This window comes from Brachionichthys hirsutus, unplaced genomic scaffold (assembly GCF_040956055.1).
Source record: "Brachionichthys hirsutus isolate HB-005 unplaced genomic scaffold, CSIRO-AGI_Bhir_v1 contig_1401, whole genome shotgun sequence".
Classification (NCBI taxonomy): domain Eukaryota; kingdom Metazoa; phylum Chordata; class Actinopteri; order Lophiiformes; family Brachionichthyidae; genus Brachionichthys; species Brachionichthys hirsutus.
In genome coordinates this window covers 1-23,953 of record NW_027180712.1, presented here as the reverse complement: position 1 = coordinate 23,953, position 23,953 = coordinate 1, and the positions used below count along the sequence as shown (strand labels likewise).

The 23,953-nt window shown below is 44.3% G+C and overlaps 6 protein-coding genes across 6 annotated transcripts; 3 read left to right on the top strand and 3 right to left on the bottom strand.

Moving 5' to 3' along the window:
• Window positions 1–124: 124 nt before the first annotated feature.
• Window positions 125–4,677, top strand: LOC137916519 (CD151 antigen-like). The gene is made up of 9 exons (XM_068759510.1): window positions 125–229; window positions 1,006–1,090; window positions 1,726–1,917; window positions 2,366–2,440; window positions 2,659–2,679; window positions 2,991–3,095; window positions 3,309–3,458; window positions 3,542–3,628; window positions 3,780–4,677. Exons 2-9 carry the CDS (start codon window positions 1,007–1,009, stop codon window positions 3,837–3,839), a joined length of 774 nt encoding a protein of 257 aa, XP_068615611.1. The 5' UTR covers window positions 125–229; window position 1,006; the 3' UTR covers window positions 3,840–4,677.
• Window positions 4,678–4,760: 83 nt separating this feature from the next.
• Window positions 4,761–6,502, top strand: LOC137916518 (glutamine amidotransferase-like class 1 domain-containing protein 1). The gene is made up of 7 exons (XM_068759509.1): window positions 4,761–4,878; window positions 4,991–5,067; window positions 5,636–5,741; window positions 5,821–5,928; window positions 6,009–6,100; window positions 6,184–6,277; window positions 6,362–6,502. The coding sequence occupies exons 1-7, from the start codon at window positions 4,830–4,832 to the stop codon at window positions 6,475–6,477; spliced, it is 642 nt and encodes a 213-aa protein (XP_068615610.1). The 5' UTR covers window positions 4,761–4,829; the 3' UTR covers window positions 6,478–6,502.
• Window positions 6,503–6,912: 410 nt separating this feature from the next.
• LOC137916517 (chitinase domain-containing protein 1-like) lies at window positions 6,913–9,331 on the bottom strand. Its single transcript, XM_068759507.1, has 12 exons — window positions 9,054–9,331; window positions 8,799–8,942; window positions 8,580–8,712; window positions 8,439–8,483; window positions 8,241–8,347; window positions 8,092–8,153; window positions 7,921–8,010; window positions 7,738–7,839; window positions 7,521–7,670; window positions 7,326–7,406; window positions 7,205–7,247; window positions 6,913–7,051 (listed from the first exon to the last, which is right to left on the bottom strand). Exons 1-12 carry the CDS (start codon window positions 9,156–9,158, stop codon window positions 6,953–6,955), a joined length of 1,161 nt encoding a protein of 386 aa, XP_068615608.1. The 5' UTR covers window positions 9,159–9,331; the 3' UTR covers window positions 6,913–6,952.
• Window positions 9,332–9,538: 207 nt separating this feature from the next.
• LOC137916522 (DNA-binding protein SMUBP-2-like) lies at window positions 9,539–14,820 on the top strand. Its single transcript, XM_068759513.1, has 16 exons — window positions 9,539–9,611; window positions 9,925–10,007; window positions 10,289–10,458; window positions 10,534–10,729; window positions 10,819–10,916; window positions 11,089–11,255; window positions 11,365–11,565; window positions 11,651–11,798; window positions 11,880–12,054; window positions 12,350–12,532; window positions 12,612–12,730; window positions 12,822–12,916; window positions 13,121–13,244; window positions 13,340–14,119; window positions 14,210–14,409; window positions 14,553–14,820. Exons 2-16 carry the CDS (start codon window positions 9,928–9,930, stop codon window positions 14,745–14,747), a joined length of 2,931 nt encoding a protein of 976 aa, XP_068615614.1. The 5' UTR covers window positions 9,539–9,611; window positions 9,925–9,927; the 3' UTR covers window positions 14,748–14,820.
• A 2,569-nt stretch (window positions 14,821–17,389) lies between these two features.
• Window positions 17,390–21,530, bottom strand: LOC137916526 (43 kDa receptor-associated protein of the synapse-like). Its single transcript, XM_068759516.1, has 8 exons — window positions 21,306–21,530; window positions 20,400–20,738; window positions 19,597–19,755; window positions 19,058–19,156; window positions 18,849–18,971; window positions 18,708–18,761; window positions 17,566–17,765; window positions 17,390–17,462 (listed from the first exon to the last, which is right to left on the bottom strand). Exons 1-8 carry the CDS (start codon window positions 21,528–21,530, stop codon window positions 17,390–17,392), a joined length of 1,272 nt encoding a protein of 423 aa, XP_068615617.1.
• A 1,622-nt stretch (window positions 21,531–23,152) lies between these two features.
• LOC137916516 (kelch repeat and BTB domain-containing protein 4-like) lies at window positions 23,153–23,950 on the bottom strand (the record flags this gene model as incomplete). The annotated part of the gene is made up of 1 exon (XM_068759506.1): window positions 23,153–23,950. A coding segment is annotated over one exon (798 nt), but the record flags the coding sequence as incomplete, so codon positions are not given.
• Between the last annotated feature and the right edge of the window lie 3 nt (window positions 23,951–23,953).

The following is a 23,953-nucleotide window of genomic DNA, read 5'->3' as shown; positions in this document are numbered from 1 at the left end:
AGCTGGGGGCAGCCGCGGACTGCAGAGCCTGAGCAGCTGCCTTCAGTGCCAAAAGAGGACAGACTCTGGGGCTCTCGGGTTGGAGGCTCTGGTCAAGTGTCAACTGAGAACTTCCACTGTTGCAGTCAACCTTGAAAGACAGCAGCGCGTGGACACAGGTTGTTGGGATCTGGGAAGACATTACTCTGATAATCTACAACATCCTTCAGGGCTGACCAGCTAAAATCAGGTGGGATATTTTAGCCTGAGCGGAAAGGGAGAGCAATTTTTCCATGACACAATAAGTTAAAAATAACTTGATTCTAACCACTGTGAGATTTCGTTTTGCTGGACAATCACATTCATGCATGGAGTGTTACGTCTTATGATGGCAAGGTTTGAATATTTTAGTGCTTGATATTATGATAGTTTTTCTAACATAGTAGTTTTATACATAACATTTTAAAACACCCGGTCATGATGCTGGGAATCACAACTTGCAAAGGGAGGTTTTTCGGTCAGGATAAAACAGACTCACGACTTCATGAAGTAAAGCCTTCAAAGGCTACACTCAAGCGTGAGATCAGGTTAAGTTACTGGGACGGGGACATATATATCTGTCTGCACATATTTGATTTTGTCTTTGAGCGCTGCACTTTTATAACAACTTTATTATACATGTATGACATGAACCCATTTGTGTTTCTGCTCTACTCTTTACTCAAAGATGGTAAATATAAATATATATATTTTAAAGCAGCTCTCAGGAACATCTGTCTATTCTATGCTGCGCGTCAGAACTCCACCCAGTGAATCAGTTTCACGTTGAATGTGGAACTAAAGCTGAATGATGGAGGACATTCTTGCATGTATACTGTAACTGACACAGTCAAATATGACACTGTCGCCACATGAGAATAAAGATATATGATGCTGACATTAAAGGATGACCTGAGCTCTGAGGATCTGGAGATCTCCCCTGTATGCATCAACCCAGTGTGCTAACATGTAGATTCTTCTTCACAGAATGGAGGCTCGAGCTGAAAAAACACACGGTTGTGGGACAATTTGTCTAAAATATCTGCTTCTTCTCTTCAACATCCTTTTTTGGGTGAGTTAATAAGGAAATGTTTTTCCTCTGACTTTAGACACAAAAACCCAGTTAAAGGCTGCTTTAGATATTCTCTAACTAGTAACACCATTTGGTACTTCTAACTTAATGCTAATTAAAGCATTAGACTAAATATTTGCTTGAGAGAATAATGGAGATTTAATTTTACATTTATGACACAGGTCAAACAATTTACGTTGTTTCAAAGCAATTCAAAATGGAGAATGAAAAAAAAATGTGTCCAGAGTATATTTTGTAAACACTTTTATTAGTTGTGCCTTTAGATTTATTATTTTGTGTCAACACTGTACAAACAATAGTTCCGCAAGAGAAAAAATAAATAAATACTCCACTTAGTCTGTACTAAATGGATTCTGCAACAATAAAAGTAACTATTAATTATTCGCTTCAATATTCATGACTCAGCTATTCTTTAGGATACACTGTGCATCATCTAGTTATAAATGAAGCCCTGATTAATGTGCCTCACTACACAAAAACTAACTTGTGTGAAAGTTGGCTGACGGTGAACGATGAGGATTCGTCTGCATCACCATCACATTCAAGCAGATATAACATCTAAGCAGTGGATTCCTTTGTGGGAGCATCTGGTTTGAGCTGGTTGTGTCTTTCAGCTGGCAGGAGGGGCTGTCCTGGCGGTGGGGGTGTGGACGCTAGTGGAAAAGAGCGACTACATCAGCCTACTGAACTCCAGCCTGTACTCAGCGTCAGCTTACATCCTAATAGTTGCTGGTGTCATCGTGATTGTAACTGGGATCGTCGGATGCTGTGCCACTCTGAAGGAGATGAAGAGTCTTTTGATTGCGGTAAAATCAGCTCAGATGCACAAAACTCAGCCCACAGAATCTTTTATTTTACTCCGCCAGAGCGTGAATCCCTTTGAGGTATGAATCACTAACCAACCGAAGGCGCCTTTAGGTCCCCATGTGCGGAGAGTTCATCCTGACTGACCCGCTGTCTCATTCAGTTCAGCTCATCATGTCAGATAGACGCCGCTGTCCGATTTAAAAGATAAAGTCATGCAGAGTGTGTCTTTAAGAGGTTAGATTTAGACTAGTGTGGCTCATGCCAGAGGAATGAGGGGACTCACAAGCGGCAGCTTGGACAGAAATACAATTACACAACGTCTGTGATGGGATGTCTATTTTCATTGTCACCACAGCCTTTGTAATGAATGAATGAACTTCCTGTAATGTGTGAATCATGCATACATTTATTTTCACCTGGATTTTTTTTTATATTCTTCCTTTCCAGTATTTGTGTTTGCTGCTGTGTGTTTTCCTACTTGAAGTCATCGCTGGTGTGCTGGCCTACATTACCTACCAAGAGGTGAACTCCATCGCCTTCTCTTTGTACATTTGACAAAAACAGTCACAGATTTCAATATTAATATTAGTTTTTGATGAAGATTTCAGACATCTGTCCCTTTTCTCCATAATTTCTACACGTTGCTGCACTCAGATCTTCCCTGCATGCTTCTCTCTGCATGTTCTTTGTGTTTCTTCTTTATTCACCCCTCTCTTCCTTCCCCTCTTTTCTCACTCCAGTGTTTCCCTCTCTGCTACCAGGTAACTCATCACAACGGTTTTCTGTTTTATATCAATCTGATTCTCAGGCTATAAAGAAATGGGCTGTTTTCTTGTATTTTGTAGGTCAGGCAACTAAACAATTTCATTAGTAAATGTATTTGAGGAATGCTCATGTAAACAGGGAGAGGATCCGTGCTCATATGTTTTTAGTTATGTGTGGGCATTGCACAGATACCCTGGAATGTTACAGGGGAGGAAAGAAACTTGACAAGAGTTATTTTTATTTATGGAAGGAGATTCATAGATGACACAATGTTTTTCTGCACTGAAAAATTCCTTCTGTCTCACAGTTGAACGAGGAGCTCAGACAAAACCTGAAGATGACCATGCAGCAGAAATACCAGCAGCCGGGAGAGGAGAGCGTCACGCAGGCTGTGGATAAACTTCAACAGGAGGTGTGGGAGTGAAAATGTAACGTGTACAATTCATGGCTGATTCACTGTCAGAAAAATAATTGCCAAACAAAATGCAATACCCTTGAAATTATGTCATTCGATTCTGCTTGAATTCTGAAATGACAGATCCTTTAGATTGTGTTTTATTTTAGTCCCCAATGCCTTTGTCTTTTTTCTTTCTTTGCTCCTCCCTGCACTCTGACTGCCTCTCAGTTTAAGTGCTGTGGAAGTCACAACTACAGCGACTGGACAGACAGTGTGTGGCTCCAGGTCAACGAGAACCTTGTTCCTGATAGCTGCTGTAAAACCCCCATTGAGCTGTGCGGCCGCAGAGACCACCCTTCCAACATCTACAAGGTGGAGGTAAGCAGAGCTGGACACTTGGTTGTGGACGATCTATATAATTTACATGATTTAAATGTTTTCCATATTCCTCTTGCTGACAGGGAGGCTGCATTATGAAGTTAGAGGAATTCATCTTGAGTCAGTTGTATATTCTCGGTGCAGTGGCCATTGGGATTGCATTTCTACAGGTAAAGCATTAACCTCTGAGCAAAATATTCTATTTTATAAAACACAACGCAAATGTGTGTTTTTTTACGTTGTGCAGATGCTCCCAGCTGAGGGTGCTGAGCAGTTGAATCAGTGGCAATCTAACATAGTTCTTGTGTCTGTTTCTTTCAGCTTGTGGGGATGATGTTAACTTGCTGCCTTTATAGAAATTTGGAAGAAGAGCATCAATGATTTACAACTTTCTTTTATATTACTAAAGCACACAAACACATTACGAATTTTAAAGTGATTGGTTGGACTTTTTGATGCCCCATTTATCTACACAGTTCTGGATCCTGTGAAGTTGCCATATCAGGGGACGACATCCAGAAGATAGAGATGCTACAATTATATATTGTTGCTGGGCAGCCCCGTTCTTATTTTTGCACAATTCTATTGTGTGCTATAGAGGTTAGATACGCTGCCGCCGCTATCTCAGACAAAACCAGAAACCTATGCCATTCATTCAATAACATTTTTAAAAATAACATCTTAAAAAAACTTTGACTAAACTCAGAACAAATTGTAAATTTGTAAATTAGCCAATTTTTTAAATCTGTAATCTTAATGGGAGTTAATGCATAGTCTATTTTATTTCAATGTTTTCTGAACCATATTAAAAAAGTATTTTTAACTACAATTAAAAAAAAAAAGGTTGTTCGATTTTTGTTTTGCAATAAAACATCAAAATCTTATCAATCAGTAAAATTAGGTAGTGCTGATCAAGTAAGGATTCAGATTCTGCTACTGCATGGCCTTTTGACCTCTAATATTAAAATAAAAATTACTATTCTGTTTGTCTAGCTTTAATTGCTGATCACCATGGTGAAAACAGATGTGGGGAGGTTACAGAGTATGATGACGGTCTTTGATCAAGATGAATTCACATATTTACATAGCTAATAGCTTTTTGCTGCTATAGTAATGAATTAAATGACATATATTTAACCTTTAAAGAGACTCCTTTGTTTTTTAATGTATCACACAGCAATAACAGATGTATATCTACTATTGTTCATTAAACCGCTGAAACGTCTGAGGTTGTGCTTTTATTCTGAAACCTCTGGGCGGATGTTGTTGTCAGCTGACCGGACTTCCTCTTTCCGTGTCACCGACTTATCGTCTTATTTATCTGAACGGAAATCAAATATTTCACGAGTAGGGAACACAAATATCAGCACAATGGCTGCTAAACCAACTTGTTTGATCGTGGCGAGTGCTTCTCCGCAAGGTGGGTCCGTTTATCGTTCAATAACGAGGTGCATTCATCACTAAATAATAGTTACTCTCTATACAAAGTTCCGTGATCCATTTTTTTTAATGACCTATGTTTGTTCCTTCAGGGGTGTCAGCAAAGTCTTTCCATCAGTGCTTCAGTCTGTGTGCCCCAGTGTTTAATCTCCAGACAGCCACGCCAGGGGTAAGAGTAGCCATTTAAAATGAAAAGATACGAACGAGTGAGATTTATTTAAAGAAATATATACTTATATAAGACGTAACATTTAAAAAATATGCAGTGAAAGTGTTTCACCTCCAACGTGGACCAACATAATTATAAAAATAATTATCACTTTTTGAGCTTCATATTTTTTTTGGCTTATATTTAGAGAGACACTTCTCATCTCATCTCGTCTCATTCCATCAGATGGGGAAGCAGAACAAACCCTTTAAAGGGAGGGAGCTTTCTGAGAGGGGACAACTACAGCTGGGATAAACGGGATTTTATTGAGTATCAAAATATTTTTCCAATTTATCAGACCAGGAAATAGGAGTTGACACGACACACCATATTTTAAAACCAGTATTTCCATGATCCGTGTGAAACGGTACAGAAAAGTCAGGCTTACAGTGATGTCACTGATAACACTATTGGAAAGAGAGATTATGGAATCATGTTTGATTATCCATACACTGTAATTAAAACTATTTTTTACATCACCTATGTGACCTCAGCAGAGGTAACTTTATTCTCCTTCTAATTATTGCAGGGGAAGCCAATAGACTTTATTGGCATTGATGAAAGCACGGCTCGATGGGTGCAGGATTTCAACCTGAAACCGTACGCAACCCCAGCCAAACTTGAATCTATAGATGGTGAGAAAATTCATTTCGGCCATTTCTGTAAGTAATTTGGTTCGACTCTCCTCACTTACATAAAGATGACCGCTTCCAGGTGCCCGCTACCAGGCGCTGCTTATTCCAGACTGTCCCGGAGCACTGAATGACCTATCACACAGCGGCTCTCTGCATCGCATTCTCAAGCACTTCATCTCTCAGAAAAGTACTGTGACGCTAATTCCAATGGCAGCCCACGTTTGATAATCTGGTGCCAAGCTCTGGTGCGTCTTTCGCTGTGTGCAGAGCCCGTTTGTGCAGCGGGGCAAGGAGTGGCTGCACTCTGCTGTGCTACCGAGGGGCAGGAGTGGATCTTCAGCGGCTACAGCGTAACAGGGGTTAGTCTTCCTTAAGGAAACTCAAACCCAAATACCGCTCTGTGTTCGATGCGATTATTAACAGCGGCTGTCTTTGCTGAAAGCCCTCAGTGTTTGAACTCGTGCGGAGGCCCGACTTTGCCAACCTGCCCATGGTCGTGGAGGACTTTGTCAAGGACAGCGGTGGATCGTACACGGGTGAGGCCTGCAGAGCACCGATAACAAATTGCTAAATATTTAGTCTGAATTTTTAAAGCTGAAAATCTCTTTTGTGTTTTCCAGCGAGTCGAGAAGACGCTGTGCACGTAGTCGTAGACCGACACCTAATAACTGGTCAGAACACGCAGTCAACTTTGCTTGCTGTAAATAATTTAATCCTGCTCTGTGGTGCCAAGTGAGAAATGAAATGTGTCAACAGAAGAAACATCAAATAATCGTGTCGTTTCATTTATATTCGTTTAATTAAACATTCATCGCAGACAGATATTGAACGCTGGTGGGGAGGACAAAATGATCGGCAACACGGTCAATAGAGTTCAACTGTCTCATTTTAAAATGAAGAAAAGGCTCCAACTTTACATTACAGGAGCAGATGATGATGATGATGATGATGATGAAGGCCACATTTGTGGTGTGTGAGCAGTAATGTAAACCATTCATTTAAACATACTGAAGTACCTAATATGTCTGCTTCTTGTATCATTTTCATTCCACAGATCCCAGATTTGTTCGTGTAGAAAATGGTCGGCTAGTTTTAGAAGAACAAAAAAAGACCTGCATGCATCGCTTGAACTTTTGGCGCATCATGACCAGTCAAAAAAATAGAGGAAAAAAATGTGCTGACAGTTCCAGTCTTTGATGGATGGAAGTCTTTCATAGGAGATCATAGAAATAATCCAGTCCTTGTCCTAATTCCCATAAGGAAATTCCTGTTCCCAGTTCAGCCGCTAAAGAGATCCTCATGTGGAGTGACTGTAAAAGGATTGTTTGAAAAGGTTATCTTCAGAAAATAAGCCTCGAGAGAACATCAGTTAAAGAAAGAAAAGGTTCAATCAATCGTATGTAATTTGTTGCGTTGACCCACGACCCCCCCTCCCCCCCTCTGATTACACAAGGAAGTCTTACCTTCAGTGACGGGTAGTACATCACATGCTTCACGCCATTGTTTCTGAAAGAAAATCAATGCTTCTTAAAAAAAAGACCCTCTGGGAAGATCAAGAGTTTTAGCCATTACTTTAATCCTTACTTCTTGTAGCTGAAATAGTGCTCTCCTGAATACTCATCCCAGACGTGCTTCGGCCTGTGTTCGCGAAGAATCTCGATGTACCTTCGGGAAATCAGAGACAAGTTTAGCACGTTGCTACAGTTCCTGAAAACCACCATTACTCTGGACTTTTGATGGTAACATATCATAGATCTATATCCATGTGTGTTATCTCACCTTCCTCCCAGGACTGGCTCACTTCCCTGGCTCGCAAAATCAAGGCCGTACAAATTGAGTCCCAGCAGGATCTTTTGCCTCCACTGAGCGCCGGGCGCCAGCTGGAGGACGCAGTCCCTCACCCAGTTCAGGGGCGAGCTCGGGCCCGGCCTGCCAAAAAACGAATGCACACATCTCAGCACACACAGCAACACCATCGCCTGTCTGTGGCACTCACCTAGCACCGCTGGAGTAGTCGTACGTCATGAGGCTGAATCCACCCACTGCCGGAGCCAGCTGTTCAAACTCCTCCCTGCCAAACATACCCGGCTGCCCCGCGCTGAAAAGCGAGTCGGAAAAATTCACCGCCAGGTTCTTTCATTTTTCGGTCTCATAGCAGCTGAACGTGATTTCGATTCACCTCGTAACGGCCGGCGGAATGACAAGAACGCAGTCCAGACCTTTGGCCTTCAGAGTCTCACACACGTGCTTCACCAGGTGGACCAGCTCCCTGCCGAGTCCATCCGACACGTTTCGTTATCTGCGTCGCTCTCGCGACTCGCCTCAAGAGAGGATTCCGGTCGAAACTCACTTTCGTTTGTTACCTCCCAGCTGGCTCCACAGCTCCATGGTGAACCCGTCGAAGCCTTCGGTCTGCAAGGCCACAGCTTTAGATCAGACGGACACACGGAACGATCGTTGTTGCCGTGTCGAGTCGAAGTTTAACGCCGCTCGGTTTACCTTCGCCACGTCCACTAGCTCGTTCGCCAGCTCTTCAATTTCGTCCTCGCTCCCCAGCACCGCGGCGTAGTCCTGGTAGGACCAGCCATCGAACAACAGCCGGGGCACTGCCGGAAAAGGAAGCAACGTTGAAGGGACAACCGGCGACCCCCACCCCCCAGAGTCTTTTCTGAAACCACAGGTTAAACGTCGACTCACCGATCGAAACTTTTTTGTTAGACCTGCGTACGGCTTTCACCCAGCCTGAAAAGACAAAGAAGACATTTTACAGGATGCGCATGACTCCTTTATGGTGATGCTCTGATATCGGGGGGGGGGGGGGGGGGGTCGGCCCTCTACCGGGGTCATGATCGTGGAGTCCGGTAACGTCAAACGTTTCGGGTCCCCGTCGCCGCAGCTGAAGCCACACCGGAGACACCGAAGTTAGTTTAGAGGCAAACGTCTTGGCGATGTCGTAGCCGTGAGAATTCCACTGGAGGAGGAGAAACAAAAGGCGCATTACGTAATACATACATTGCAGCCAAAAGGCAGGGGTTTAAACCCCGGCTTCAGACTTACAGGCGTGACGTATCCAAGCACTTGCCCTTGAAATGTGCTCCTGATGTGGACATTGTGTCGCTTCTCCTCCTTCACTATGTCCTTCCATTGCGGGTCTGACACCACAAGGCCGCGATCCAAAACAGACAGTTCGGCAGGAGCCGCCTGGACGGTGAAGTCAGAAAGCACAGCAGCCCATTTCAGTGACGAACACTCCGCAGCAGCGCGACCGGACAGCTGGCAGGTGAGCCCATCGCCGCCCCTGAAGTTACTCACCTCGGCCTCGGCTTTATGAGACTTCTTTGCATCGGTTTTTGAGAGTGTGGCACAGACTAAGCAGCAGCACGAGAGGGCTCGCAGCAGGAATAATGTCGTCTTCATGTTAATTAAAATGCGCTCAGGTCTGCGGGGTTTACAAAGCGCTTGCTTCCGGATCCGGTAGATGAGCAGGCAACATGTCCTCCTCTCGACGTTTTCAAATTACAGAGAACAACCAGCGAAAAGAGACCCTTCCATGGTGCTAACGCGGTGCCGCCGCTACGAAGGGGGCAACGACCTGCTGGTGAGTGGGTCGGTGGGTGGCTTCGTTCGGGGTCTACTTCCGGGGTTTCGAAATAAAACGTGGGCGTGGTCGAGAGCTTTAAGTCCTCCGAGCCGATAGGTGGCAACGCGGTTCAAGCGCGAGCGCAGCTTTACGCAGCGTAGAAGAAGACAACCCAGCCAAACATGTCAACCTCTCAGAGACTTTAAACCCGTAGACACTGTTATTAAAAACGCATGCGAAATATGCGTGTTTCTTCCTTCTGTTATTTACCAAATGTCCAACACTAACTGGTGAGTGTCACGTTTGCGTTCTTATTGCAAGCTAGAATTGTTACAGGATAGATTCGCTAACAAGCTAACATGTCAACATTTCTGTCAAGGATTTGCATAAAGCTTTTTTTTTTTTATTGCACACGTGCTTATTGGTACTCAATTACATCGCGCCGAATCTGAATAAACGTAGATTTGGACGCAAGAGCATTCAAGCACCAGTGCATATTAGGTTTATTGGCAATATATGCTATTAACTGTTTGCAATCACCAGACCAAAATTATGTTTTTGATCTCTGCAGTAATATTTATTTATTTATTTTCTATCTATTAGCAAATGATGGCAGTGGAACAATTTGTTTCAAAGACACTTGAGCTTCTGCAGGAAGAGAGGGAGGCCGAAATAGCGGAAACCAGGTGAGCAATGTTAAATAATATGCAAACTGATATACTGTACTTCACTAGAAAGGGGTAGTCCAGAAATTGTATTCCAACACTTCCACAGAAGGTTTGGGACTTTGAAGACACAGCTTTAAGAATGAAGTAGCGCTTTGGTTGAGTTAGCCTCTGGTATGGGTCCGGTCTGCATGATGCCACTTCCCTTACCAGAGAAACGACCACATCCCACAAATGCGCAACAACTTCCATTTCGAGGCATGATTCTGTAGAATAAGCTTCTTGATGATGTGTGCCTCCAGGATATGGCAGGAGAACGTCTCTCTCAAGGATCTTCAAAATAAAGGCATATGCCTGCTTAAGCTGCATATAGGAAGTCTGTCCACAGGGATGTATGGTCGCACAGTTGTTGTCCTTGAGCCAACAAAGTACCTTGGCTTCTCATCTCTGCCTAGCAACAGCTTCGGACCTGGTGAGAGAGAATATTAGAATGAAGACGTGATGCTGCTTGGGTGCATTCATTCTCATATTCTGCTGTTTGTTGCAGGCGACATAGTCGGCTTGTACGACACTAGTGGATGCACCACGGATTCTCAGATTGGCTCAGGAATTGTGACAAGGGTCAGCCAAACTTCGATAAGTGTCGCATTTGATGATTCAAAGGACGGCCTCAGCTTTGATACGGATTCTCTTTATAACCTCATGAAGTTAGCAAATGACATCACTTACAAACGAATGAAAAAGTAAGTGACATTGATAATGAATTTACTGTCATGTTTTGTACAAGCGTGCAAAAAATAAGTCTATATTCTGTACATTTTTTTGCTTTCAGGGCCTTGAATGAATTAAATGGATACAACAGCGGACCAGCTGGCAATCTGATAAACGTTCTCTTTGGAGATGCAAAACCGTCTTCTCAGTCTCAGCCACGTAACTCGTGCCTCAAAACAAATGAAAATACGCTGACTAATCACTCTGTGGTCGATTGTCCTTAGTTGTAGTGTTTACCCAAGCACAGGCCGTACTCTTCAGCCTGATTTTCAAAACGCAACAACATGAATTGTACTCTACGCACGCTAATTCTGCTCATTCTGTGTTTCAGGAGACGAGGTTGAATTTTTTAACTCCAACCTGGATGATTCGCAGAGAGAAGCTGTGTCCTTCGCTTTGTCTCAGAGGGAGCTAGCAGTGATTCATGGACCCCCAGGGACTGGGAAAACAACCACTGTGGTGGAGATTATCCTGCAAGCAGTAAAACAAGGCCAAAAGGTGCAGAGGGCTGATTGTTATTCTATTATTGGCGATGGTCTCTCATTTCTGCTCCGAGTTGCAGCATCTGTCCGACCGGATCATCTCATGTTGGGTTCTGTCTCGTCAGGTCCTCTGCTGTGCCCCCTCGAACGTGGCCGTGGATAATTTAGTGGAGAGGTTAGCCCTATGCAAGACAAAGGTCCTGAGGCTGGGTCATCCTGCTCGACTTCTGGAGTCCATCCAGAAACATTCACTCGATGCCATCATTGCTCAGAGCGACAATGCAGGCATCATTGCGGACATCCGTAAGGACATCGATAAAGCTTTTGTAAGTATTGCAGCGTGTGCTCCTACCAACATTGTGCCATCTTTAATTAACTATTAAATATTTCTTTTGTTTTGTTTTTTTCAAGGTGGGAATGAAGAAGAGGGGCGAAAAAGGCGAGCGGATGAACTTCAAAAGGGAAATAGGGGAGTTGAGAAAAGAGCTGAAAACCAGGGAAGCGGCAGCCATTACCCAGATCCTGAAAAGAGCCGATGTTGTGCTATCAACCAACACAGGTCAGCAGTGGCTTAGAGTGAGGACAATGCTATTACAATGATGGTGAAATGCAATCACAGAAGGCCCGTCTGTAAACACAGGTGCTTGTAATGACGGCCCTCTGAAGTACCTGCCAGCAGAGCACTTTGGTTGGGTTGTGATTGATGAGTGCGCTCAGGCTCTGGAGAGCAGCTGCTGGATTGCCCTGCTCAGAGCACGCAAGTGTATTCTAGCTGGAGACTACAAGCAGTTACCCCCGACCATCAAATCACAAACGTAAGCAGATGGTCACTCTTTTAAAATAAATAAAAAAATAGTGACGCTTTTTTACTCTACAGGTGAATATTAACTTTGCTAACTCTTTAACGCCTCAAACATCGCATAACAGTAAATATTCAGGTTATATTCAGTTAGAGTTAAATGTTACTGAATCCTGATTGTGGCACACAAAAAAATATATTAAAAAAAAGTCCTCTTTTGTTACAAAATATTTGTTGGGCCGTGGGTCAAAATGTTTTCAGGATCTTTTATAGGCTCTCATATGAATTAGCTTTCTTCACCTGCTCTGTAGGGCTGCATTGAAAGGCTTGTCTCTCAGCCTTATGGAGAGACTTATCCAGATGTATGGCGACTCTGTGGTCCGTATGCTGACAGTCCAGTACCGCATGAACGGCGCCATCATGGACTGGGCCTCCAAAGAGATGTACCAGGGGAGACTAACGGCTCACAGTTCTGTTGAGAGGCATATGTTAAAGTGAGTGCGATCGTGGTGATGAAAAGTATTTCATACAGGAAAAGATTTCTCAATAATTATTATGCCTCTGACACAAAAGAGATTTGCCCGGCGTCACCTGTGTGGAAGAGACCAGGACGCCGCTGCTTCTTATTGACACTGCAGGCTGCGGTCTGAGTGAGATGGAGGTCACAGATGAGCAGTCCAAAGGCAATCAAGGTCAGTCGTTTTTACTGTAAAAAGCATACCGGTAGTCATATCTTATTTATTGTGTTGAGGGATCTAACGGTATGTGATCGTTTATCCTCAGGGGAAGTCGAGCTTGTTGAGCTTCACATTAAGACCTTAACTGAAGCTGGGCTTAAAGCTAAGCACATCGCTGTTATTGCTCCATACAATCTACAAGTAAGTCACTGAATGGATTCAAATATGCTGCTATAGCACTGCTTTGAAATGTATTTTACATAGTTCTTGTATACCTATTTCCTCTACACTACACAGTCATTAAAATAAAATCCCACAAATTGAAAATGTTATCTTAAACCTGAGTTACTCAGAATATCTCTAATTGATCATTGGATGGATTCTGGTGTTTTTATTTGTGTAAAGGTTGATCTTCTGCGTCAGAAACTTTCTGCGAGATATCCAGAGCTGGAGATAAAGTCAGTGGATGGATTCCAGGGCAGAGAGAAAGAAGCCGTGGTGTTGTCGTTGGTGCGCTCCAACAGAAAAGGTGTCCGGTTGTGTGTCTTTCTGCCACGCCATAAATGTCAGCTAATGTAATTTACACGTGTGTGTGTGCATATTTTTTTCATGCCTTATTTTTAGGAGAAGTTGGGTTTCTGGCAGAGGACAGAAGGATCAATGTGGCCGTGACGCGTGCGAGACGTCACATCGCTGTTGTGTGCGACACACAAACTGTCCAGACTCATCCTTTCCTGAAGTCCCTCATCAATCACATGACCATGTTTGGAGAGGTCAGAACAGCATTTGAGTATATTCAAGACATTGTCCCACAGAATTACACCCGCGACCACAAAGACACAAAGGACTCTGTGTCCTCCAAACCGAAGGTTAAAGACCAGCCTCCCAACAAAGCCAAACAAGCCCAGAAGAAGCCACTTGGCCGTGAAAGCAATGCTAATGCTAAAGACAAAAAGTCCTCCCCAACGCCGCCGTCAGAGGAGCAGCAGAAGAAGAGATATGCTGAGATCAGAGAGCAGGTGCAGCGCTTTCTGAAGGGCTCAAATCATAATGAACTACACTTCCCATCATCCTTTAACTCTCACGACCGTCTGCTGGTACACGAGATCTCTGAGGAGCTGGGCCTCGTGCACGAGAGTAAAGGTGAGGGGAAAGACAGATACATCACCGTCTCCAGGCTGCTGCGTCCAACGCCAGCAGAGGAGGCAACACCGGAGGAAGAAGAAGCAGCCGCACAAGAAGAGGAGCCTGTTAGCGAATCGCCGAACAAACCTGCATTAGACCTGAAGCGGTTACACCTGGAGAGAATGAAGAGCGAGCAGCAAAAAAGGGAAGAGAAAGCTCCGCAAAAGCAACAGAATACCTCGACGGCGTCGTCATCAAGGAAGGACAAATCAGCTAAAGGTTCGTTAGAGAGCTCTTACATTTCCTGATTTTGATGCCTGTCCTGTCCGATACGGAACCAACTACTCGTCTCCAACACTTCCTTTCCAGGAAAGGATAGAACGAAGGAGGGGGCCTGCGACATTGCTGCTGCCGCCGCTCCAGAAGACGACTTTGACGCTCTCATCCACGCGGTCAAAAAGGCAGAGAGCGTGTGCAGTTTTCTTAAGTGTAAAGCTTCTGTGCTAACACTTGGACGACTGTGCTCGTTCTGCAACAGGCAGTATTGCCTTAGTCATCACATACCGGAGGTGAGACCGACTCCAAGCTAATAGTGCATGTTTTGTGTTTCTATTGGGTGAGGCAGCTGCGATTTGGTCATATAGTTGCTATTGAAACTGAAAGGATGACATGAATAAGCCTGTACCTGACGCGTGACGCCTGTTTTGTGTAGGTTCATGGTTGTGGAGATAAAGCTAAGTCTCATGCTCGAATGAGAATAAGCAAAGAAGGTGTTCTTTACGCTGGGAGTGGGAAGAAAGTCAACTCCATGGACCCAAACAAGAAAGCCCATCTGCAAAGGAAGCTGGACTCTAAACTGAAAGATATGGCGTCGCAGAGAAAACCAAAGAAAGAAGAGGGTAAATGAAAACGACGGAAGATTTATTGTGAGCAAAATAACGCAATTCAGATGTCTTAAAATGGATTCCTTTGATTAAACATGCCCCTCACTGGATACTGGTTGGTGTCATGTTATTTGAACCCACTCAGAGCTATACGTCCACTGTCCGTCTTCTCCGTCATTCTCAGAGGACAGATTCTCAGTGGGCTTGAGTCTTTCCTGTCTTGATTCAATCCAGGGGAAAAGGGAAGAATCCTTTCTGTGAATTTGTCATTAAATGTGTGCATTGTTGTCAAGTAGGCCGTGTTGATAAAAGCTACTCTTCCTTTTTCATAGCTTTATGGTAATCCTCTCGGGCTTCTGCTTCACAGCCAGCTTAAATCTAGGTGACGTCTGGGCCCAGAAATAGTCTCCATTACACAGGCCGATCACCCAGAAGCCCTCAGCTGGGTTAAGGCACACGACACTCTTCCTTCGGATGGAAGATTGCCACCCCAATGCACCATCCTTGGCCTTGGCCCACCTCAACGGTCCAGCTGTGCGTTCCAGATGTGAAACCGGTGGCTCCCAGCACACTTACATGAGTAGTGCAGCGTTCAGGGTTGCCCGGTAGGCAACCCTGAACGCCTACTTTAAACACCTGCTCTTCAGGTGTTTAAAGTAGGGAGGAGACTGCAACCTTTGTCTGGAGCTGACAGGTCAGTGAATGCTGCAATGCTGGGAAACCAGCATGACTGTTTGAATACAAAACTAGCACATCAAAAGAGGGATCTATTAAAGTGACATGAAAAGAAAGGACTCACACTTCAAACAGTCATTAACAAGCAACAGAATTATTGAAAGGTAACACACGTTAGATATTCAGTGTTCTTTATTCACGATGGGAACTGCCATGGTTTCCTGGTTTGACTCGACGCATCAATATATTAGCAATGCCTTTGAATCAATTTGTAAATTTGATTTCTAATGCAGACAAACACAAGTACGTAAATGACTGTGTCAATCTGAAGGAGGCAAAAACAGAGGTAGTTCAAGCCATAAAAGGTGAGCAGCTGTAACGTCAGTCACGTCCCCACATACCACAGAAATTAAAATAAGCATACATGTCGATGCTTTTCAAATGTTTAAATGGACTGTCTAAGAAGGAACGACTGATCATTTGATCTAGGATGCGGTGACCTCAAAGAACCAGCTTGGTGTCAGCTGGAGGTGTGTTAGAATAAAAACCTTAAGGGCTGTAGTAAATCTGTTTGGGTGTCTGTTTTCACATTGTCTGCCCAGTCAGACAGAAAACTAAATATGCCAGAATTTAAAACTAATGTTGTATTTCTCTAGATTGATGCCTTGATTTGAAGTACCTATAATGATATGTAATATTAGTATTCCAAGGATGAATACAAAAAAAATTATCCTTTTCACAGCAATTTATAAAGAACAAACATTGTCTTAATAAAAAATACATTTAGCAGAAGGATCTTAATTAATTTGAAGAATCTTTGGTGAAACCATGAATTTCAGTGATTCCTCCTAAAGTAAAATATACCTTAATAACATGTACTAAAAACATAAGAAATAGAAATTATTAAAAGTCACTGAATTTTAAGAAGTACTATAATAAAGTTCTGAAATAAGTAAATACATGTTCACGGACACATAATCTGATCTGAAATCCTGCTTCGTTGCTTGGCTTTGTGAGTGAAACATGCAAATACAAATGATGTGACAGCTCAATTGCTTTCAGAATTAAGATATTCTTAATCTGACTGAGATACTCCTAATATTTACATATGACTCCAAATTGGAAAATGCCACACTGAAGCATTTCGTGTCTGAAATACTTTTTGATGAGCGTGTCATTGGTCAAAGATCCAAAAATGTGTCTTTCCCATCGATATTATGTTGTCAGACTTAAGAATTAAACAGTTCCAGACATGGACAGAAAAGGAATTCCTGTGAACACAAAGTGTGTCAATAATGCTCCTTCATCTCAGTTAAAAAAAAAAGAAAGCAAAAAAAACAGCGGCATGTACCTGTTTTGTAAAGACATACTAGTTTTTGAATGGTTAAGAGATTTTAGCTCATCTTCGTTTTTTACAAAACTTCTGAAATAAATCAAACTTTCAAAACACGTAGAATCGTATGTACATGAATACAACAATAATAAATATACCATGTATTAAAGTCACTTAGATTCAGAAATGGCTCTGTGTTCTGATTGAAAACATCAGATAATGGCTGCGTAAAGAAAAAGTGGCAGTTGTGTGAAAGAGGCGGATCGCTGAAGATCTTTCCATCTTGGTTTTAAATGATCAATTCTAATAAAATTTACAAACAAGTGTATAGATGCTCTTTGGCGAGTCCGTGTTGCACTAGTCTTGAACTCCACAACAAATGAGCGGCCATGAGAGACGATGTGGCTTCTCCCTTCGTCAGCTCATGCTGAAATGTGACACTGCCAGTTTAACGTCTGTCAGAAGGCGGATGCCAGAGCAAGCGCCATGCGGCGCTCTGGCTGCAGTTCAGCACCCTCTGCACGGAGCAAAGAAGCATGACTCCTCAAACGCCTTCAGCTCATCCTGAGGCTGCCTGCTCTTCTCAGACCAGTCAAGGAGCCTGCAAGGCTTCATCTCGTGTCTGCAGATCCAACGCAACACAACCCAGTCTCACAATCACACAAATCCAGGCTTCATGGAGGATTTGAAACATCGGGGACAACCTTTTGTCCCGTTTGTCTGCAGACACCTGAGGGGAGAACATAGGGGAGTGTCAACAGAAAGAACGGCCACGCCGTAATCTATGTCTCAAACAATTATAGCAATGAAAGCTCTGTGTCAACAACACCCACTTGAGATGGAAAATGTGGGAACAGGGTAAGGCCTGCAGTTTTTGGTCCCTGTCCCCGATGGACTCTCCACACATGCCGCAGTAGAGCTCCAGCTCCTCGACACACTGCAAGAACTTCACCACCTGCTCTCTGAGCGCCTCCTGCTCCCCTCGGCTACGATGAATCCCCTCGTTCAGGCAGTGCACCTTCATCGTGCACAGCTTCAGGAGCACATCAGAGACCACTGTTAGTGACACTTCAGCTCTTGTTGTATGTTGTGTCAAACCAAACATGTGTTTAGGCCTGCGACTTACAGGAGGATTGCTATCTACAGATGGACTGCTTTACCGACTGATTTGATGTGACTATTTGTATTATTGCTAATTATTTTTAAGGGATAACAACATTGTAATGTGGTGTTTGTTTTACAAATGGACCTTTTAGGACGAGACAGTTGCGAGGAGCAGCTGACTCAAGCATTCGCTATGCCGTGAATGCACTGTGGCAGATTTAATAAATAGTGTAGGCAGCTGAAAAAGCTTTTATCATCAACCCTGTATAGTGAAGTGTGAGAGCAGAATGAAATAAGAGAATTACATACAGCTATTAAGTTAAAGTAGATAGTAAGCTACAACATAAGAATTCCCTTTGGCATCAGGACAGGGAACTCCCCACACTGGTGGGTGTTATAATGCTTTAATTAAGTATTATTCAAATAAATAAACTTCATTCTGATGCTTTGTTCCAACAATGGGTCCACCGGGATCGGGTATTTCTTTCAGATGCTAAAATCATACGTAAAATCATAAACACTACTCAACAACCAATACGAGGAAGGCATTTTTTTCTTCTCAACTAAGAAAGTGCGCTTCAATATGTAAAAAATAACCCTAACCCTAACACTGAAATTCTGATCTCAAGATAAAGGCATTAACAATGACAGAAATGACGGCTGCTCTTGGCCTCTGAAGGAATTGATGATTTTCATCATTAAATATAATTAATAAGAATAAAATGTGAAAGGGATCCTTACAATTTCCCCACAGTCAAAAACAACATCTTCAAATGTCGCGTTGTCCGGCCAACAGTCAGAACCCCAAAGACACTCATTATGCAATCATGCATAACTCAAAACGTTTTGTGCTGCAAAGAGCTCCAGTTACCTTGTTTCCGATTCCATCTGCCAGTTCTTGTGCTCGCCGCAAAGAATCAAGAGCCTGTGAAGAGAACGTCCCGCGATGAGCAACGCGTCAACGTACATTACATCGCACTTTGAACGCAAGATTTACAATTATAGGTTGTACTTTGTCAAATTCTTTCTGCACAAGCCAGCACTTTGCAACTCCCAGATAGGCATGCGTTTGTCCAAGACGGTTTCCGATCTCAGTCATGATGCCCAGTGCAGACTCGTAGCGAGGGAATGCTTTCTGTCCGGATGGGAGAAATACCAAAATAAAGCTCAGCATATCAATGAAAATAAATACAACTTATAACAGTTACAGTGACATCTTACACCAACATCGTGCCTGCAGCGGTGAATGTCTGCAAAGTTCAGTAAGCACAGAGCCTGCAGAGGACGGTCGCCATGCTGGAGAGCAATCTTCATCGATTCCTGTTGAAGAGGACGACAGTTTTTAGGTGCGTTTCTCCGACATCCTCAAAGCACTGCTGAAATAAAAATGATGGATTAGCATTATTTTAACATTTTGCATCTGGTTTGATATGAGGAGAAGGAAGGAGCTATGCAGTATAATGTAATATACATCCTGTAATTCATTCCCTTTATGGATGTAAATATTTTACAGTATATTTAATGCTGTAATACTTAAAAAAAAAAAGACATCCATCCTGAAAGTGACAGCTATTCTCTGTGAGAATATTCTTGTCGAGGTCTGCGGCCTGAGCTCAGACACCAGGTGGGGGGGCAGCCCAAGGCTTCGGGAGATGGTGACTCTTTCACAAACCGTGACGTCCTTCATAGGGTTACGTAACTTTTCCTTTGATTGACGAATCTCTGAGGACGGCAACTGTGTGTCGGTTATGAAACAATACCTCGCAGCATTCCATAGCGTCTGGCAGGCGCTCCAGTTTCCTGTAGGCGACAGACATGTGGTATTGGCTCATGGCTCGATACTTGAGGCTCCAACCCTTGCCATAGTCATTGACAAGCTCAGCTGCCTTGCAGGGAAAGAAAAGGGCCTTCTCATAGTCCTGTTGGCAGAGGTTATTGATGAGGATCTGACATCCAGCCATCACCCGGAAACGGCTGCATCTTAGTCAACGGCACCATTTAGGACTCCTGAACGGTTTGGATACTTTTCACCTTTTACGTAATCACATATTTAATGCATGCGTCTCCAATATTAGCAGAATTATTTTACGTTTTCAGCATTAAAATAACGCGACACACAACTGCATTCTTCAAAAGCTATTTCTCCACAATCCCATTGAGACCAATCCTCCCTGGGAAACCGGGGGGGGGGGATTACTATTACAATCCTCCAATATCAAGGGTACTACATAAGCCCCCCCCCAGGCCGCCCACTCACTCCGCCCTCGTTTTACAATGCCAAGCACTAGATGAGCTAACCATTGATAATGATTGCGTGGATGCTCCGCAGTGTCATCATGCTCCACAAATACATTGGCACCATCTAAATTGATTGCGCAAGACACGTGCGTGTGATCTAATGGACGTTTCACCAAAACAAAATACCCGAGAAGACTGCAATCGATGCATTCTAGAAACTTTAACGCTGAAATGCCATTTGCACTCCTTGTCTATAATATCACATGCAAGGCTCTTTTTTTTTTTAGCGCACATTAAAATGTCCCAAATCCAGACAACCGTTCACCTTAAACTGGACGTAGATGTTTCCCAGACTGCAGCACACCCTGCACTCCAGCATCTTGTCGTCGTTGTTGTGTGCGTAGCGCAGGGCCTTTTCGTAGCTCTCCAACGCTTTCTGGAAGACGCTGAGGCCCAGGAAGGCGTTGCCCATGCTGAGGCACACCTGTCCATTGAGCTGCAGGCTGACGGTGGTGCCCTGCATGTTTAAGCAGGTCTTACAGTAGGACACGGTTTTCTGGAAGTCACACAGCTTCTCGTTGCTGCGTGCCAAGTTCAGGTAACCCTCTGTCAGGTAGTCTGGGTCCTCCATTTCTCTGGCTGTGTCGATTTGATCTAGAGCATACTGGACAGAGAGGCACGGGGGTAAACTTGTAGGCACATTGTGAATGCTAAGTGTTAAAGGTATATTTAAAGAAAACCTGACATGATGCATATATTCAAAGATCTAAAGGCTTCTTCTTTCGAAAGTCCTCACTGAAGCTGTGTGAAATAGAGTAGGTGCTACTTGAGAAACGATGATTATGTCAACAAGACACCCCACAGACACTCGGGTTGCAGGGCACGTATTTACTCTGCATGGCGTGGAAGCCACAAATTAACCCATGCCTCTCACGATGGCTGGAAATATAACCCAAGGAGGTGACCTTTGACCTGATCGCCTTCACGTATTCTGTACATTTTTAAACGCTCCTAGAGCACAAGCTCCATTGGGGCTGTGCCGAATTCAAATTTGAGTGGGCTCTACAGCGGCATTCAGCCTCACACTCTACTGCCAAATGCACAATGCAAACTGTTATGCATATTTAGCGTAGCATTTGATTTCTATTCGACAGACATGTCAGCCATCAAAGAGTATATTCCTCAATACACACTGAGTGTATGATGTTAGTTTAACTTATCCGAACCTTACCTTGAGCATTTCTTTATATTTTCCCATTTCCGAGTGAGCCGTGATCAGACACCCCAAAACCCGAAACTTTCCTCCAGGATCTGAGGTCTTCTCCAGCACTTTAGTCCAGACATGCAGAGCCTTGTCGGTCTGATTGGACTGATACAACCTCAGGCCCTTCTCTATCTGCTGCTTGGTTTGGTCCTGGCCCATCTCTGGTGCAAGGCGCCACATAAAACTATTCATTCGTTTAGGCCATGCAATTTTAGTGAAGATCCTTGCCACGCACAGTACGACACCCAAGATCCCTTAAGGAGGGTCCTCTGAGCGGTCGGAGCCAGCGGGCCTATGGGATCCCGCTCTCTCAGCTCCGGCGTGGCTGAGACGGAGAGGAAACCGGATCCACCGAAGTAAAACGACAACACACCAAGACCATTATCACCAACTGAAAAACTACCATCCCCATTTAACTCTGCAGTGACCCCCCCCCTCTCCATTCAGTGTTCAAGAATTGTCCAGTCAGAGTTCCGTCTCAAAAATGCCAAAGAAACACGTTTCCCAGCAGAGCGCGAGCAGCGATATCCCAGAATATCTCCTCCCCTCCACACCCCAGCAAAAGGAATTCTCAGCACCCCTTGTGTCCAACACCCCCGCCCCCCCCTCCACCTTCCTCCTACTGCTGGCGCTAGAGCAGATGGCCTTGTCACTCTAGACCATGTGGCCCTTCAGGAATCCTGTCCTTCCCTCAGCAAGCTGTCCCAAGGTCACTAGAGCTCCTAGCGATCTCCGTTCACACTAAGATCACTCAGAACCAAACCCTGGACGACGCGTTTTTACATCACAACCCACCGGAGCACTAAAACCTCATCCAGCGAAGACTCTCGGGTGCGCCGCTGCGATGGGGGCGTTATAAACAGCTTCATTCAACATTAAGGGTCTGCTTGTAAGACGGTGCTTGCAGTGGCTACGTGGAGATCTTATGGAAGCGCATACGTGTCCCCAGAAAGCCTTCAACCCTCATCTTGGCGTCAGCAACTGATGCTTAGAATAGATCACAAAGTCTGACATGTTACTGGGCTTGGGTTGCAGCTGCACAACCTCCTGCATCGCATCAATGGGATCAAAGTTTTGGCCTCTCTGTAGTAGCTGTCTCTCCTTCAGCTCTCCTTTCCCTCCCCCAAAGGACAAAACAGGCACCTACCACCTCGCCATTCATAAGATGCGTTACCAAATCCAAAGACAAATGGGGTTATTCAGGGGTGCCATTTATAAATGCATTGCTGTGTAATTGTAAGACTGAAAGATTCTAAATCCCCGGCAATAAACATGATATAAATAGTAAGACGTGGTTAAGATAGAAAGGCTGAGAATGCACACGTAAATATCAGATCAAGCAGTGACAGCATGTGGCTACAGTGATATATATTTACATTCCTGTTCATCAATTCAAAACTTAGAAAACAGTAATAGCCGTCATATTTATCTGAGGATATTTAACCTACGACATCATCTTGACACACTTACAACATACTAAAGGATGCTTCATGGCCAGTTTTACACTGAAGTTGTTCACGAGCGGAGCGCAGGAAAACAATGTGGACTATTTCATCACTGGTTACACAGCATCACCACAAACGGTTTCACTTCTTAGATAATGGATCCACAATTAGGCACAATGTAACAAAAGCACGTGACGCGCATGACGCCGCTCGGCTGTCTGTGTGGGGCCGGCGGGGAACTCGGAATGGAATGAGTGACACAGAAACCAGGATCCTCTCAGGATGTCTGACCAGTGAGGTCATTATAAATCATCCAACAGTCTTCCCTGATTGGTCTGTGGGCCGCGGCGTGAACGTCCAGAGGGCCGTCTAGGCCAAAACAAACTGCCAGTTTGTGAGGAGGATTTTCAGCCCTCTGATCACAGAGACGACAGATGTGGCCGGGTTAAACTTTAACGTGTTTGCGTCGCCTTTCTTGCATTTGTCCCTGAAGACGTAGATGCAGCCATTACAGCTGGCCACCTTCCACAGTGACGGGACGCAGCTCCACACCTCAGGGAAGCGCAGGCGGGTGAAGCTCTCCATCAGAGGGTTGTAGCACACGAGAGAGTCTCCCTCCGCTACGATGAAGATCACGTCCATGTGAACGGCGGCATGCATGCAGCCGGCGAACGGCAGCATGTACGGTTTGAGCTGGCATTTCTGGGAAGTGGTGTCAAAGCACTGGATCAGCCGAGATGGCTTGGTGAAAAAATCCATGTCATTTTCCTCACCGCCGAGGAGGTAGATGGTACCTCCCAGATTAACACCAGCAGCGCCGGAGACGCCTGTGTCCAGCTGGCTGGTCTCTGTCCACATGTTGTCTTTCACTGTGTAATAGATGACGGCATTGGACAGCGTGTCCTGCAACGTCTTTCCTCCCAGGGAGTAGATGGCATCCTCCGCAGAGACAGAAACCATGGTGTGGTGGAGGCGGTCTCTCGGCAGAGGGGCGCAGCGCTCCCAGTCCATGGTGTGCATATTGCACTTCCACATGCGTCGAGGAATAGACCCCCCGACCACATACAGATCGCCTCCATGTTTACAGGCTGCAGTGATCTGATGGCATAAACTGTTCTGGCCGCTCACACTTATTGCATCGTCTTCATCACAGTGAAGTGACACAGCCAG